This window comes from Portunus trituberculatus, chromosome 41, assembly GCF_017591435.1.
Source record: "Portunus trituberculatus isolate SZX2019 chromosome 41, ASM1759143v1, whole genome shotgun sequence".
Classification (NCBI taxonomy): domain Eukaryota; kingdom Metazoa; phylum Arthropoda; class Malacostraca; order Decapoda; family Portunidae; genus Portunus; species Portunus trituberculatus.
The window spans coordinates 11,132,987-11,147,572 of NC_059295.1; the positions used below are offsets into that span (position 1 = coordinate 11,132,987).

The following is a 14,586-nucleotide window of genomic DNA, read 5'->3' on the forward strand; positions in this document are numbered from 1 at the left end:
CGATAAAGGAAGGGCGTGATAACGGAGGGTTAGGTGTGTGTGTGTGTATTTACCTAATTGTATTTACCTAATTGTAACATACGGGAAAAGAGCTATGCTCGTGTTGTCCCGTCTCCATATCTATTAATGTCCAGCTTTTTCTTAAAATCATGAATATTCCTTGCGTTGACCACTTCCACGTCTAAACTATTCCATGCTTCCACCCTTCTATGAGGGAAGCTATATTTTTTCACATCTCTCCTATAAGTGGCCATTTTTAGTTTTTTCCCATGCCCTCTCGACATTCTTTCATTCCACATACACAGATCTTCCCTATCCATTTTTTCCATGCCAATCATCACTCTGTATATTGCTATCAGGTCTCCCTTTCTCTTCTGTTTTCCAGGGTCGGAAGTTGCATTCTTTTCAGTCTGTCTTCATAAGTCAAATCTCTTAAGTCAGGCACCATTTTGTTGCAGCCCTCTGTACTTTCTCTAGTTTCCTTATGTGTTTCTTTAAGTTCGAGCCCACTGTATTGTTGCATATTCAAGCCTCGGTCTTATCATTGCAGTAATTATTTTCTTCATCATTTCTTCATCTAAATATACGAACGCCACTCTTATGTTCCTCAATAAGTTCAATACTTCTCCAATTATTTTGTTTATATGTCTCTCTGGCGATAGGTCATTGGTAATTGTCACCCCAAGGTCTTTTTCTTCATGACTGGTTTTTATGTCTTCATTTCCTATCTTGTACATACTCCTGATTCTTCTTTCACTCTTGCCAAACTCTATTTTCTTGCATTTTGTCGTGTTGAACTCCATTTGCCATGTACAGCTCCATTTCCATATTCTGTCCAAGTCTTCCTGGAGTAGTTCGCAATCTTTGTCACATCTCACTTTTCTTAACAATTTGGCATCGTCTGCAAATAGGCTCACATAACTGGACACCCCATCCACCATGTCATTTATGTAGACCGCGAACATTACTGGTGCCAACACTGATCCCTGTGGAACTCCACTCTCCACCAAAAAGTGTGTGTGTGTGTGTGTGTGTGTGTGTGTGTGTGTGTGTGTGTGTGTGTGTGTGTGTGTGTGTGTGTGTGTGTGTGTGTGTGTGTGTGTGTGTGTATTTACCTACTTGTAACCTATTGGTAGTTTTACAGGGCCTGGGCTTTATGCTCGTGTGGCCCCGTCTCCATATCTACACTTATCCAATCTTACTTTAACAGTATGCACACTCGTTGCAGACACTACTTCTTCATTTAAACTGTTCCATGTCTCAATACATCTTTATGGAAACTATATTTTTAACATCTCTCAGACATCTTCCTTTTCTCAGCTTTTTACTATGTGATCTTGTGCTTCGGATGTCATATTCTTCTCTCAGGATCAGTTTTTCATTATCCACTTGGTCCATTCTGTTGATCAATTTAAAAACTTGTATCAGGTCTCCTCTCTCCTTCTTTGTTCCAGGGTTGGTAGATCAATAGCCTTTAGTCTCTCCTCATATGTCATCCCTTCAAATTCTGGAACCATTCTTGCAGCCATTTTTTGTAGTCTCTCCAACTTCCTTATGTGTTTCTTTTTATGAGGGGTCCACACTACTCCTGCATATTCCAATCTGGGTCTTATTATAGTACTTATCAATTTCTTCATCATTTCTTTGTCCATGTAGTGAAATGCTACTCCAATATTCCTTAGCAAATTATATGTTTCTCTAAAAATTCTATCAATATGGCTTACTGGTTGATTGTTTTCTTCCATCGTCACTTCTAAGTCCTTTTCCTTTTTTATTTTCTCCAGTTCTACTCCATCTCCCATCTTATAGATTCCCACAGGTCGTCTTTCACTCTTTCCCATTTCCATGACATGGCTTTTGTTCACATTGAATTCCATTTCCCACTTTTGCTCCATTCCCAGATCTTATTTAGGTCTTCTTGCAGTATTTCACAATCCTCTTTTGCTTTATAACTCTGCACAGTTTCGTATCATCTGCAAACAGATTTATGTAGCTGTTCACTCCTTCTGGCATGTCGTTAATATAAATGAGGAAAAGTATTGGTGCCAATACTGACCCTGTGGCACTCCGCTTTCTACTGCTCTCCACTTGGACTTCATATCTTTAACTACCGTCCTTATTTCTCTCCCCTCAAATAATTTTCATCCATCTCAATGTGCTTCCTTTTAAGCCACCCTTCTCCTCTAACTTCCATAGTAATCTTGCATGTGGCACTTTGTCAAACGCCTTTTTAAATCCAAATAAATACAGTCAACCCATCCTCTCTCTCTTGTACTCTATCAACTATTCTAGAATAGAAACTCAATAAATTAGTTACACAAGACCGTCTTTTCTAAAACCAAATTGGCTATTTGATATTAATTTGTTGTCTTCAAGGAACTCGATCCATTGTTTCTTTATTATTCTTTCACACATCTTGCATATTATACTAGATAGTGATACCGGTCTGTAATTTAAAGGTTCTTCCTTCCTTCCACTCTTATATATGGGAACCACCTCAGCTTTTTTCCATTCTACTGGTACTGTATTAAGCGTTTTATGATGTTGTATATAGGACTTGCTAGTTCTTCCCTACATTCTTTCAGTATTCTGCCTGAGACTTCATCTGGTCCCATTGCCTTCTCTTCATCCAGTTCCTTCATTAATTCTTTAATTTCAAGCTTGGTTACTTTAATCTCTTTCATATAGATTGTCTCTCTATTACCCTGTGGCCTTTCAAATTTAGATTCCTTAGTAAAGACCTCCTGGAATTTATTATTTAATAGTTCTGCCATACTTTTGGGTCTTCCACTATCCCGTTCTCTCCTTTTAACCTTTCTATTGTTTCTCTTTGTCTAATTTTTCCATTTATGAATCTATAGAACAATTTTGGTTGCTCCTTACATTTTTCGACAATGTCCTTTTCAAAGTTCTTTTCCTCTTCCTTCCTCACCTTAACATATTCATTTCTCGCTGCCTTGAATTTTTCCTTATTTATTGGATTTCTATTTCTCTTCCACCTTTTCCATGCTCCATCTCTTTCTCCTTTGCCCTAGCACACCTTGCATTAAACCAATCTTTCTTTCCTTCTTCTTTAGGTCTATATTTGGGACATATTCCTGACTCCTGTTTTGTATATTTCAAAAATAAGTTATACTTCTCTTGCATGTCTCTGAGTTTTCCATCTCCTCCCAGTTTATGTTTTAAAATAGTTCTTGAGATTCTCAATATCAGCCTTTCTGTAATTTAATCGGTCTCCTTTGTATGAATCATCTCTATCTTCCTTTCCTAATATTACATGGTCACTCTTCTATATCTATTTCTAATATTACATGGTCACTCTTTCCCAATGGGCACTTATATCTTATATCATCATTCATTTGTATACCCTTGTAAAAACTAGGTCCAATCTCTTGATTGGTCTATGAATTTGTTTTTTGCATATGTTACAATGATTGTTAACTCTTTTATTATATTTTTTTTTTTTTTTACATTACAAGGGCACTGGCCAAGGGAAAACAAAGTGTTGGAAAAAAAATCCCGCTGGTTGCCAGGCCCTGTTAAGAGGAAAGTAGAAAGAAAACAAAAAAATCTAAAAGGAGGGTCCAGTTAACGTAAGAGGTGTCTTGACACTCCTCTTTTGAAAGAGTTTAAGTCATAGGCAGGTGGAAATACAGACACAGGTAGAGAGTTCCAGAGTTTACCAGTGTAGGGAATGAAGGAGTGAAGATACTGGTTAACTCTTGCATTAGGAAGATGGACAGAATAGGGATGAGAAGAAGTAGAGAGTCTTGTGCAGCGAGGCCGCAGGAGGGGAAGGCATGCAGTTAGCAAGTTCAGAAGAGCAGACAGCATGAAAACAGCGGTAGAAGACAGATAAAGATGCAACATTGCGGCGGTGACTTAAAGAATCAAGACAGTCAGTTAGAGGAGAAGAGTTGATAAGACGAAAAGCTTTAGATTCCACCTTGTTTAGTAAAGCTGTGTGTGTGGATCCCCAGACATGAGAGCCATACTCCATACACGGGCGGATAAGGCCCTTGTACAGAGCAAGCAGCTGGGAGGAGAGAAAATGGACGAAGACGCCATAGGACACCTAACTTCTTGGAAGCTGATTTAGCAAGAGTAGAGATGTGAAATTTCCAGTTTAGATTTTTAGTGAAGGATAGACCGAGTGTGTTTAATGTAGAGGAGAGGGAAGTTGAGTGTTATTGAAGAAGAGAGGATAGTTGTCTGGAAGGTTATGTCGAGTAGATAGTTGTAGAAATTGAGTTTTGAGGCATTGAACAAAACCAGGTTTTCTCTGCCCCAATCAGAAACAAGTGAAAGATCAGAAGTTAGGCGTCCTATAGCATCTCGCCTTGAGTCATTTAATTGTTGTTGGGTTGGGCGTCTGTTGAACGCTGTTGAATAATGCAAGGTGGTATCATCAGCATAGGAGTGGATAGGGCATTGAGTCAGATTTAGGAGATCATTGATGAATAATAGAAAGAGAGTGGGTGATAGGACAGAACCCTGTGGAACACCACTGTTGATAGTTTTAGGGAAGAACAGTGACCGTCTACTACAGCAGCAATAGAACGATCGGAAAGGAAACTGGAGATGAAGGTACAGAGAGAAGGATAGAATCCGTAGGAGGGTAGTTTAGAAATTAAAGATTTGTGCCAGACTCTATCGAAGGCTTTCGATATGTCAAGGCCGACAGCAAAGGTTTCACCGAAGTCCCTAAAGAGGATGACCAAGATTCAGTTAGGAAAGTAAGAAGATCACCAGTAGATCTGCCTTTACGGAAACCATACTGGCAATCAGAGAGAAGGTTGTGAGCTGATAGATGCCTCATTATCTTCCTATTAAGGATAGACTCAAAGGCTTTAGAAAGGCAGGAAATCAAAGCTATAGGGCGGTAGTTAGAAGGATTGGAGTGGTCACCTTTTTAGGGACAGGTTGAATGTGAGCAAACTTCCAGCAAGAAGGATAAATAGAAGTAGAGACACAGATGAAAGAGTTTGACCAGGCAGTGAGCGAGTTCGGAAGCACAGTTTTGAGAACAACAGGAGGGACTCCATCCGGACCGTAAGCCTTCCGAGAATCAAGGCCAGAGAGGGCCAGGAAAACGTCTTTATAAAGAATTTTAATTTTAGGGATGAAGTAGTCAGAGGGTGGAGGAGTAGGAGGAATATGCCCAGAATCATCCAAAGTTGAGTTGGTAGCAAAGGTTTGAGCGAAGAGTTCAGCTTTAGAAAAGAAGAGACAGCTGTAGAGCCATCTGGATGAAGTAAAGGAGGAAAGACGAAGAAGTAAAGTTGTTAGAGATATTATTGGCTAGATGCCAGAAATCTCGAGAGGAGTTAGAATTGGAAAGACTTTGACATTTTCTATTGATGAAAGAGTTTTAGTAAGTTGGAGAATAGATTTGGCATGATTACGGGCAGAAATATATAGGGCATGAGTTTCAGCAGTTGGATGGCTACGGAACCGTTTGTGAGCCGCCTCTCTATCATTGACAGCACGAGAACAAGCAGAGTTAAACCAAGGCTTTTTAGCTTTAGGGTTAGAGAAAGTATGAGGAATGTATAGCTCCATGCCAGAGATAATCACCTCTGTTATGCGCTCGGCACAAAGAGAAGGATCTCTGACATGAAAACAATAATCATCCCAAGGAAATCAGAATAGTACTGCCTTAGTTCCTCCCACTTAGCAGAGTTAAAATGCCAGAAGCACCTCCGCTTAGGCGGGTCCTGAGGCTGCACTGGAGTGATAGAACAGGTAACGGAAATTAGATTGTGGTCGGAGGAGCCCAACGGAGAGGAAAGTTTAACAGAGTAAGCAGAAGGGTTGGAGGTTAGGAAAAGATCAAGAATGTTGGGCGTGTCTCCAAGGCGGTCAGGAATACGGGTAGGGAACTGCACTAGCTGCTCTAGGTCATGAAGGATAGCAAAGTTGAAGGTTTGTTCACCAGGTTGGTCAGTGAAAGAAGATGAAAGCCAAAGCTGGTGGTGAACATTGAAATCCCTAAAATGGAGATCTCAGCAAAGGAAAGTGAGATAAGATGTGCTCCACCTTGGAAGTCAAATAGTCAAAGAATTTTACATAGTCAGAGGAATTAGGTGAGAGGTATACAGCACAGATGAATTTAGTTAGAGAGTGACATTGAAGTCTTAGCCAGATGGTAGAAAATTCTGAAGATTCAAGATTGTGGGCACGAGAGCAAGTGGTGTCGTTACGCACGTATGCGCAACATCCAGCTTTGGATTGAAAATGAGGATAGAGCAAGTAGGAGGAACAGAAAAGGGGCTGCTGTCAGTAGTCACAGACAACTGTGTTTCGGTTAGGAAGAGAAGATGAGGTTTAGTAGAGGAGAGGTGGTGTTCCACAGATTGAAAATTAGAACGAAGGCCACGAATGTTGCAGAAATTGATAGTGAAAGTATTAGATGAAGTGTCAAGACACCCAAGGTCGACAGCAGAGGGGCAGTCCGACCTGGGGACATTTATGGTCCCCTCCCCAGAAAGGGAATCCGAGGCAGGGCGTGGTGAAGCCATTATTAAATTTTGATTTGAAGAGAGTGTAAAAGTGTAAGGTGTTGTAGTGTAGTGTAGGAAGTAGTAGAAGTTGTCTTTAGAGGGCAGGCTGCAGCTGCTCAATTGTATAAATGAGACCACAAAGGGAACCGGGAAGAGGACACGGGAATCACTCATCTGCAGCACTGCCTACATCCCTCCTCCTGGAGTATTCCACCTCTGTCTACTTCTCCATACATTATACCTTTTCCTTCCAATTCCACTTGGTTTATCACTATCTCCTTCCTAACATTATCATGACTCCTCCTCCTCCTTTTTTGTCTCTTCTCCATACATTATACCTATTATCCAAATATTTGGATTTTCTTTTTTGTTTCAGCCAGGCATACAATATCTGGAATTCTTTATGTAATCTCTTAATTCTAATGTTATGTATACATCATTTTTAGTCTTGCCTTTATCATTTTTAGTTAAACTTGTTCCACTTTTTTCTCTTCCTTCTCATTTATATACCATTTCCTTATCCTGTCTCCTAGAATTCTCCAAAAATGCCTTTTTCCTCTTCTGACCTTTCATTATTCTTTTCCCTTACTGCTGCTGCCAGTTCATTGTATCTCTTCCTTTCTTCCTCATTTCTATTTTTCTTTATATAGATATCCTTGCAGCCTTCTGTTTCTCTAAGTTTTGTTGTTCTATATAATATTTCTTCTGTTGCTGCTTGTGATTTTAGTAGTATTTTAATTGGTCTCGTTTTCCTTCTTGATATGGTCCCATTCTGTTTATTTCTTCTACTTCCTCTTCCAAGTTCTGCCTATCTTCGTCGTTTAGATTCTTCAGTAGGTCTTTGACTGATTTCATTTCTTCTTTTTCTCTTTTTGGTCTATATTTTATATTTTTTTCTTTTATTCCAAATACGACTACACTCTTCTTTTTTTCTGCAATTTCTCTAACTAGATTTTCTTTTGTCTTGAGAACTCCTATCATTTTGTTTGTCATATTTTCTTCTTTTTCTTTAAGTTGTTCTTGAATCACCTCCTGAAAATCGGCCTTATCTTTCTTATCTTGGACCCTCCGTGCTTGTACTTCTTTTTTAATCACGTTCTGTACTCTTTCCTCTTCCTTGTTTACTAAATCTTTCACCTTCTCTTTTTCTTTCTCAGCTTTACCGAGTCCTTCTTCCATCTGCTTTTTGTAGTTAGCTACTTCCTTTTTTAGTTCTTCGTTTTACGCTCTTAGCCTAGCTTAATTTTCTTCCACTTTTTTTATCCTCCTTTCTCTCAGTCTTATAAACTTTTTTTCCTGTTCTTCATTCTCTTTCATTTCTATATTCTCCTTTATCAATTTATCTAGTTTACATTCAATATTCAACACTCTTTTAAGTAGTGAAGTAGTCGTCGTATCGAAGCCTTCGAATACGCGTTCTCCCTCACCAATATAGTCATCATCAGCCCCTTCTCTATTCTCATGTCTGCATTTTGATGGAATCTTTTTCACTCATCATTCCTTAATAATTGATTTCATGAAGAAAAAGTGTCCACACTACCTGCCCAGGCCACTGTAAATACTATACAACAGATGTAGTGAAGATCAGCTGATCGTCGGAACCGCGCCAGTGCGTCCGCCCTCGACCGTGTCTCTCTCTCTCTCTCGTGTGTGTGTGTGTACAGGCAATCCCCGCTTAACGAACGGGTTACGTTCCTAAAAAAAGCGTTCGTTGTGAATTTTCGTTAAGCGAACCAATTATAATAAGTTTGACCCCTGACTTGAACTTCCACTGAGAGTAAACAAAGCAAGAGTGCACCATACTACAGTAAAAGGTTTAATGAAAGTAAAAATTATGAAGTTAAACATTTAAGCAATTTAATTTAAGACTACGTCATTATAATGTACACTAATGTATGTATGTACGTAACTTTATAATATTGATGATCTCAAATTCATGAAGGGAGGGAGAATGGAGCGGGAAAGACGCTAGCCAGTAATCTGTGGAATGTAAATAATGGTCGCATCATTGTACCGCATACAAAACTTAAGTACATTTCCACAAGGCTTTCCATTTTATCCATTGCAGAGTCACGAATTCGGGTGGTTCTTTTAGCTTGCAAGGAAGATACGGTCTTCACCAGCCTTCTTAATAGAGTCTGCTGACTTGAAAATAATAGACACACTAGATGGAGTCAAGCCATGGTCACTGGTGAGCAATGCTATTAGTTTTTCACCTCTCTTGTGTCTGTGAATAATATCCAGTTTCACTTCAAGAGTAAGAGACTTCCTGGTCTTCTTAGCAATGCTAGGTGACATTGCAGGGCTGGTTGCAGGGCATTTTGGTGGCATGTTGAGGGTTGTCTTATATGTACATACATAAAGACGTCCTATAGACTGGCATACATGGTTTGAGCTAAGGTGGATAGGTAGATTAGGAAAATATGTGAAGAGCTATTTCTCAATAAAAGTATAGAGAAACTCAATTATCTTGTGACATCATAACCTAGGAGTTTTTGAATGATGGGCATGCTAAAGCACAACATAGACATAAGTGCAGCTTTTAAGTATTCACAATAGCAATAAAATGCAATAGCAGAGGGTATATATATATATATATATATATATATATATATATATATATATATATATATATATATATATATATATATATATATATATATATATATATAAGCATGCTTTTGAATGATGATTCTGATAGATATTTTGTAAATAATTTAAAGTAATGGAATAAGCTCGCATAAGTTACATCAAAGTCATGGCTGAGTCAATTTTATATAAGAAATTTTAATAATTTCCAGTAACTTGTATATCTATCTGGTCAGCTGTTTCTGTTTTGGTTGAAGATAACAGTATGGCTAACAGAACAAGTGATACTAAAAGCACCCACAGTTTAAATACAATGCTGACATTTAAAAAAATACAGGAAGTGTAGTTAGAAATTCTAAGTACAGCACGCCACCGAATTTAGCGAAATCCAGCTTAGCGAAACTCTTATTTAGTGACTGTCTGGAAAAAGGCCAAGCCCTCAAGTTTAGCGATTTTCTCTCATACTTAGCAAATGTACCGCGCTACACTGTCCCGCCTCCTGCTCGCTCTGAGCCAATTGTCCCGCCTCCCGCTCGCTCTGAGCCAATTGCGTGTCTGTTTGGCCGTGATGTCAGCCCCACAGTGCCTCCAGCATTCCCGCTCGACACTTGAGCTATTGTGTGTGTTAGTCAAGCGTGTGAACTCATTTTTTGTGCTCCTATCCTCGCTGTTTAGCGAGTTTTGCTATCACCATGGCCTCCACTAGTGGTTCAGGGGGTGCTGATTCTTGTGAAGTTGGCGATGTTGCAGCTGTAAATGGGGACTCAAAATGGGGACTTTGGGCATACGAAAGACTGATTGGTATTTTTCCCTATTTAAAGTAGTATTCAAATTTGGCGAAATTCCAATTTAGCGATGGTTTTGGCAGACTAATAGGATCACTAAATGTGGGGGCTTACTGTACTTCCATTGTCTTTCAAATTCCAGTTAAGTCTAGCCTAGTCAACTAAACAGAATAAATAGTCATGCTGTGGTGATGACATTAGTCACAATCAAAAAGTCAGTATCAATTCAAGAAAACAGAGCTTAGCCAACTCATACAGTACTTATTATCTAGCTTTACAAATTACTTTGTATTCACTACTGCTTTTCCTACTAATTGAATTACCAACACATTTTGGTTTTCTGTAATAGTAATGAGCATCTTTCTTATTGGTAAAAACAATATCTTCTAGATTCTTATCTTTGTAGCAACAATGATTAAAATATAACTGACTTTCAAATTTACAATGGAGCTACTAACACACAAGTTAAAGAACTATCAATACTTACTTGGATGTTAGACCTCCACCAGGAGGAAGATTGGGTAGATTTTCATCAGCAAGGGACTGCATTATCTGTGCAATGCTCACTTGTCCCTCCTGTTTACATAACTCTGGTGAAAAAAAATAAAAATAAGTAAACAAATAAATAAATCACAACTCATGAAACGCATGCTATAACGATGTCACATAACATAATGTCATTTGTCACTCCCTAACTCTTGTAGCTGCAGACCTAGGGTTGACAGTGATCATTATGCTATATTATGAAAATGGCTACCCTTAGGCCCCAAGAGCTATGCAATTCATATAGTACTGATAATCCATAATAGCATACTATGTCAATAAGATACTGGTCAAATCAAACTTTTACAGAAATGCTCTTGCAAGCCTGAAAAATAACCATATCATTTTGAACATGTAAATAACTTACAGGGGATTCTCACAATTTGACGGGGTTAGGGGGGTTTTTCATCTGTCGAATCAGCATTTATTCGAATTGTGAAGCAATTTTTTCCATAAGATACTTGAGAATTAGGGGGGGATAGGGACCAACCTCCAGCCTAGACCCCCAAAAACATCACTATAACCTCTATAAAACATTAAATTAGACTAAATCAGTACTATTAAAGGCTTCATTTATACCTAACTTTTTTTATTAAATACATTAGGGTGCTGTACAGTACATTTTAGGAAATAAAAACACTTGCAGCAGTCTTGCAGTGCTTGTCCCTGTTCTTCCAAATTGTTGATACTGTTGATCTAGGGACACCCATTTACGCTGCAACGACACTGTGAGCTATACCTGCCCCACACTTTCTTATAAGCTCAAGCTTATCTTTGAAAGGCAAGAAATTGTGCTTCTTAGGGTTGGGGCTGGAGGTGGCTTTCCATTGCCTTGAATCAGACGAGACACACTGTTTTCCTCTAGCGTCAATCTTTGGTCAAATTAAGATCTATGGCTTCTTATTAACACTTTTATAATAAAATTAATTTTCTTGTTAATTGGAATGATGCTATAACCTCAAATAAATAGAATCTTGATAAGTAGATGTAAATATATTTGTATATATATACTTTTTGTCCTAGCCTAACAATGAAAAGTAGTTCAGTTGTTTGTTTACATTTTTCTGGGACTGCGACATTTCATTTCAAGGCAGAACTTCCAAGGAACAACTGGCCAAGATGCACAGCTCTGTTGTTTATGAGTGGACAAAGCTGTATGAAGAGTTTCTCATAGGGAGCATTAAAGGCCCAAAATAGCAACGGCTTACTGGGGATGAAGGGGCCGCCATGTTTGTTTACAGTTGACAAACGCGACAAAGGTGGAAGCATCGACAAAAGTTGACAGTCTTCAGAAAGTCGACAGAAAAAGTTGACGAAAAAGTGCTAGTGTTACACCGCGTCGGTCTACACTTCTGCCTGGCGGGTTTGCGGCGAATTTAGGGTGGCAGCGGATTTGACCGGGTGGGTGGCGTGCAAGATATGAGTGTCGAATTGGCAAGTCAGTTGGTCGAACCTTGAAGATTGGGTATTAATTAACTGAGTTCGAATTGGCGATAATTCAAACTGCAAACAGTCGAATCACGAGGATCCCGTATACTTCATAAAAAATCCACATTAAAACATATGCCGTCTTACCAGTTACTTTCTTTTCTATCAAGTCCTCAAGTTCTTGTTCTTTCTTCTTAGCCTCTTCTGAAACTTTTGGTGCTCCTGGCAGAGTAATCAACACTAAGCTCATATTATCTCTGCTTCCCTGAAATGCAAAATATACCAAATAAGCAAGCACATTAAATCTTTTAGAATCAGTAAATATAATGCCTAATCTCATTTAGTTCCTAAGATACAGGCAACCCCTGGTTAACGAACATTCACACAACAAAATTTTGCTACAATGAACGTTTCCTTTTACTACCATCTGCTCATATAACGAACACCAAACTTGCTTTAATGAAATTTTATCAAGGTAATTTTTTTCAAGTTTGAAAGTCCCTCCGTATCACACAGGCTGACAGGCTTCTGAATACACCAGCGCCTCTTGTGGACAAAACGCGCACCACTCACTCCCCCTACCCTTCCCCACTCTTATTAGTTCAAAACAATAACAGCGTCCAGCAGCAGCTCGTCTTCCCTCACTCTACATTCCACCAAAACAACCTGCAATGTCACCTAACGTTGCTAAGAAGACCAGGAAGTCTCTTACTCTCAAAGTGAAGCTGGATATTATTCACAGACACGAGGCAAGAAAACTAATAGCATTGCTCACCACCATGGCTTGACTCCATCTACTGTCTCTACTATTTTCAAGTCAGCAGACTCTATTAAGAAGGGTGGTGAGACCGTATCTACCTTGCAAGCCAAAAGAACCACCCAAACTTGTGACTCTGCAATGGATAAAATGGAAAGCCTTGTGGAAATGTACATAAGTTTTGTATGTGGTACAATGATGCACCCATTGTTTATATTCCACAGGTTGCCAGCTAGCGTCTTTCCCGCTCCATTCTCCCTCCCTTCATAAATTTAAGATCATCAACATTATAAGTTACGAACATACATTAGTGTACATTATAATGACTTAGTCTTAAATTAAACTGCTTAAAATTTTAATGTTTAACTTCATAATTTTTACTTTCATTAAACCTTTTACTGTACTATGGTGCACTCTTGCTTTGTTTACTCTCAATGGAAGTTCAAGTCAGGGGTCAAACTTGTTATAATTGGTTCGCTTAACAAAAATTCACACAACGAACGGCGTTTTAGGAACATGACCTATTCGTCAAGCAGGGGTTGCCTGTATTGTCAAACTGGAGATTTTCTTCTCTCTTTCTTTTCTTTTAACTTGGTACTGTATGATTTCAGGAACTTCATATTTACAGTGGCCATCAGTTGAAATGTCACATTTGGTCTTGTAAGATTTCATATAGCAGTATTTGACTTACTGCTAGAAGGGTATATTCTGCCTTTTCTGATCTTATTAGTATCTGATCTTAGTATGCATTGCAGAATATTGCTATATTTTTCAGTACAGTATGTCACTCTCATACTAGCCAAGACAACATTATGAGACTGAAAGCTAAAAAAACATGAAATTCTTTGATAAAGTAGCTTAAACCAGTGATCTATGCAACATCTGGTGGCAAAGTGCAAAGCATCGAGTGGCCATGTAAAACTATCCTACTCCCATGGAGGTGGAGTTCATCCAACAGTGCCTCTCAAAAATCCTCAGTATTATAACAAAGCAGGTGGAAGCAAATTTCACATTAACAGCAATGCCATCATCAAAGGAAAATAATCCTACTTCTAAATAAGGACAATGTCTGAATCATACACCACCACCTCCATAACTACCTTAGTCAAAGTACATAAGCCCCTCATTACAACTCTACAGAGGGAGAAACAACTTACTTTTGCTGCAAGATATGGAACCCAGAGCTTAGTGCAGTGGGAAAAGCTGCTCCAGACAGATAATGTGATTGACGGAAACCCAAAGAAACTATGGCACAGCTGAGGTACTGATCTCCTCAGCTATAAGCTTGGTGAATACACATAAATACAAAAAGTTACGTTGTTTCATGATTTGTTGCGGCAAACTTAAACTGATGGGCAGTGTACGTTGCAAAACACTTTATAGTGATAGCAAGCCATCCTGCTAAACCAACTTGGTACAAAACTTAGAGCACTATACACATCATCACCACACACCTATCCTCTCTAAATTCCCATTTTCCCTTATATATATATATATATATATATATATATATATATATATATATATATATATATATATATATATATATATATATATATGTATATATACAGCCAACCCCCGTTTAACGAAGGGGTTACGTTCCTAAAAAACACTTTGTTAAGCAAAATTTTGTTAAGTGAACCGATTATAACAAGTTTAACCCCTGACTTGAACTTCCACTGAGAGTAAGCAAAGCGAGAGTGCATCATAGTACGGTGAAAGGTTTAATGAAAGTAAAAATTATGAAGTTTAACATTTAGGCAGTTAAATTTAATTTAAGTCATTATAATGTACACTAATGTATGTATGTACGTAGCTTTATAATGTTGATGATCTTAGATTTATGAAGGGAGGGAGAGTGAAACGGAAAAAACACTAACCGGCAACCTGTGGAATGTAAACAAAGGGCGCATCATTGTACCGCATACAAAACTTATGTATCACATTTCCACAAGGCTTTCCATTTTATCCATTGTAGAGT

General features: G+C 38.5%; 1 protein-coding gene across 16 annotated transcripts in view; it reads right to left on the reverse strand.

Moving 5' to 3' along the window:
- Positions 1-14,586, reverse strand: part of LOC123516497 (protein phosphatase 1B-like) — a 142,980-nt gene that overhangs the window by 93,231 nt on the left and 35,163 nt on the right. For all 16 annotated transcript variants that reach the window (XR_006678207.1, XR_006678202.1, XR_006678203.1 and 13 more), the window contains exons 7-8: positions 11,996-12,113; positions 10,365-10,467 (exon numbers count right to left, since the gene is read on the reverse strand). Coding sequence is in view for 10 of the 16 variants with exons in the window: in XM_045275886.1 (XP_045131821.1) it covers positions 10,365-10,467; positions 11,996-12,113 (221 nt within the window). In the remaining 6 variants the exon portion in view is untranslated. The remainder of the gene's footprint in view (positions 1-10,364; positions 10,468-11,995; positions 12,114-14,586) is intronic.